Source organism: Grampus griseus (genome assembly GCF_964374135.1).
Source record: "Grampus griseus genome assembly, chromosome: 1".
NCBI lineage: Eukaryota > Metazoa > Chordata > Mammalia > Artiodactyla > Delphinidae > Grampus > Grampus griseus.
The window spans coordinates 165,130,709-165,133,944 of record NC_139017.1 but is presented as its reverse complement, the minus strand read 5'-3'; the positions used below and the strand labels follow the sequence as shown (position 1 = coordinate 165,133,944).

Here is a 3,236-nt window from a genome sequence, read left to right as displayed (position 1 = left end):
CTTCCTGGGCACCAGGTGAGGCTTCTCTTCCACATCCCCTGCTAGAAAGATATCATGAATAATTAATGGCATTGAAGAAGACAGCCATCTGCTAGTTAGCAAAACAGCTCTCAAAGTACCTAACAACTGAGACTCAGGAGACCCGATTTCTATCCTGAGCCCCCAACTTGCTGGGTGAGCTTGTGCCAGTCACTTCCCTTCTCCAGTCTTCCCTCACTTGTTAAATGAGACAGGACAAGGCTCTTCTTTGCACCCAATGGATGTGGGGCTCCCCCCTTCCCCAGCCTTAGCTGGGTATTCTCCCATCTCCCTTTTAAGGGAATAAGCAAGTTTGCTTTCCCCAAGCTCCAAGACATTAATTTAGTCCCCCTAAATTCAGTCTTGTGCGAAAGTGTTAGCATTAAGGAATCAAATTACATACACAAGTGTTTAAAAACCGTTTATTATGCAAAATGTTAACTTTTATAAAAAGTTTAATATACATCGCATGGTTACAGAAAGTCACCTTCCTGCAAAAAAGGTACAAAAGCTAAATACTCTATTATAGAGTTCATAATCAGGGCAACAGAGCCGTTCTCCAAGGAGACCAGAAGACCAGCTCTACCGCTGCCTTGCCAGAGTTTGGAGAGCAGCCAGCCCCGCCCCCCATACACCTCCACACACTGAAAGACAGTCTTTAAACTTGGGGGTGGGGTGAGGGCTGGGGGAGGTTGCCCAGCTGGTGCCCAGAGCTAGCTCTGGCTCTTTAGGCCACCCAAGTTCACAGTCCTTCGCTCCCGGGCGCAGGTCCAGCCTCGAGGCAGGGGTTTGGGGAAGTCAAGTGGGCAGGGCGAGGTTGGGGCCCATCCATGCCCTCGGGCTTCCGGCCGTAGAGGGTCCCGGGTCCCAGGCGGAACGGGCGCCAGCACCTGCGTTCTGGGCGGGGGAGGAAAGAAGACCAGGGAGCCGTCAGTTTCCGCCGAGCGCGCCGAGGCGGGGGCCGGCCGCAGACTGGCCGGCGCCAAGGAGGAAACTTGGTCTCTACCTCCAGCTGATAACTCCGCGCCCCACGCTGCCCCCACCCAGTTGGCGCCAAAGGACCACAGGCGGAGCTTGCACCATCCCTCCCTCTTGGAATTAACACTAGCTGGGAGGGGGCTGAAGAAAACACGGATCCTTTAAGGACTCCAAGCTACAAACAGACTGGCTATTTTATTTAGTCGGACCCGCGCCTACTTTCTCGCGTCTTTGGCCACTAGGGAAGGCAGGGACACCGTGTGTTTAAGGTTGAAACGAACACTGGATGGGAACTGGTTCCGTCATTCATTTGATGTGACCACGGGCAAGTCACTTGCACCTCTCTGGACTCGGTTTCCCTAAACCGAGGGGGCGCGGTAATCCCTTAAAAGGCCTACCAACTCTAGGATTTGCCATTTAAGCACCAGCTGCCCTCCCTTCCCCGCCCCCGGGAGAAGGCGTGGATACTCACCTGGAGGCGCCAGGACGTCCAGGTCAGTGGCAGAAGCTCCTTTGGTCGTTGGAGATCACAAGTTCCGGAGCAAGCTCGGCTGTCTGAGAGAAGGAAAACGGGAGAGTTATGCACGGCGCTAGGAAGTTCTAAGGGTCCCGCAGCATCCCTGCCCTGGAGCTCAGCCCCGCCCCTGCTCCAAGCACGCCCACGCGCACCTGGATGGGAAGATGCGGGCCGTCTGGGGGTCCAGGAGCGGGCTCGGCCAGGACCACCTGAAGGTCGAGGATGTAGTCGATGACGCGCTGCAGGATTTCCACCTGGCTAAGCTGAGTGCCTCGCGGGACTCCGGGTACCAGTTCCCGCAGACGCGAGTAGCAGTGGTTCATGTCGTCAAGCAGGCTCAGCGGCTCCTCAGCTGCCGGGCTCTTGCCGCGGCCCCGCGCGATGGCCAGGCTGCGTTCCGACAGGCAGCACACCGCCTCGTAGCAGCCGCGCACCGGGCTCAGCGCCTTCATATTGAGGAATGAGGTTGGAAGTGCCGAAAGAAGAAAAAAAGCCAAAGAACCCCTTGAGCAGCTAGCAACGCGCGCACTCTCACGGAGGACCGCAGTTATAGAGCCCGCCTGGAAGGCACGCCCCTTTATGCAAAACAGCCCGCCTTGGCCCCGCCTCCGTCGACCCTGGGCGTTCACAGCCCGGGTAAATTGCAAACAGCCTTCCTCTGGCGGGTCTGACGCCGAATACCGCGGAGCCGCGGATTCAAAGAATGAGGAAGCGCTGATACAGAGGAGAGGCGGGCCTCTTTGCCAGAAAGCATTTAAAAAATCACTTAAAACCATTAACTTTAAGAATTTGCCTTTTCCTGGCAGCGCCCCAGATCTTAGAGCTCCCCTGCCCCCTGCCAGTCCACCCACAGCCCAACACTGGTTCGAACTCACAGTCCTCCGAGGTCGTAAATCCCCGAACAGCAAAGAAGCTTTTTTTTTTTTTTTTTTTTTTGGTAAGCAAAAGATTTTTCAAGGGAAACTTGTAAGGAATTAGTGCCGCCTTGTTCCCCAATTTGCTGTTCGTCTGACCTCCAGACTCACTGGCGTCAGGAATTATCTTGTGACCAGAGGGGAAAAAAATTAATTGCGGTGAAGCTGAGGTTACAATGAAGAAAACAGATTTGGGCTAGGCGCTGAGATTGCAGAAGGAGGAGGGGAAGGGGGTTTGAGCAAAGAACACTATTTATTTGAGCAACAGGGGGAAAGAAAAAAAAAAGAAGACAGCAGCCTGAATCGTGCTTTTTGCATGGGGAAGGAAGAGAGCTCCCATTCTCTGGCCCCATGCACTCCATAAGGAGCCAAATACATGCCCAGTTATATTTTGGAAGTGAGTTTGATTAGAAGTTTGGACAGGGTTTTGAATGGGGGTGCAGAAGGGATGATTTCTAAATAACCTTTTTAGGAGCTCCCGTTAGGTCAGCAAATCTCTTTTTAACTCTCACTTCTCCCTTCCCCCATTCTCCACACACCTCTATGCGGAAAACAATAGTTTGGTAATTTCATCACTCTATTGTCTATCCCTCTCTGCTATGGAAGGGCAGGCCACCTGGACTGGATTATTCTTACCCTTGCTGAAATGGCTCCAGCTCTATCTGAGAGTCCAGGAAAGGGACCACGGGACAGGCAAGTAAGCCCCGTATCGCAACGGGACATTGCATTCAGTATTCTTTGCTTGTCATCTTGTCATTTCCAAGGACTTTTGGGAATCTGCAGCCTCAGAATGCTGGTTTCCATCATGG

At 53.4% G+C, this 3,236-nt stretch overlaps 1 protein-coding gene across 1 annotated transcript; it reads right to left on the bottom strand.

The window, feature by feature from the left end:
- Positions 1 to 426: 426 nt before the first annotated feature.
- On the bottom strand, positions 427 to 2,000 carry ID3 (inhibitor of DNA binding 3). The gene is made up of 3 exons (XM_082653132.1): positions 1,666 to 2,000; positions 1,469 to 1,551; positions 427 to 915 (listed from the first exon to the last, which is right to left on the bottom strand). The coding sequence occupies exons 1-2, from the start codon at positions 1,963 to 1,965 to the stop codon at positions 1,492 to 1,494; spliced, it is 360 nt and encodes a 119-aa protein (XP_082509258.1). The 5' UTR covers positions 1,966 to 2,000; the 3' UTR covers positions 427 to 915; positions 1,469 to 1,491.
- Positions 2,001 to 3,236: the final 1,236 nt, after the last annotated feature.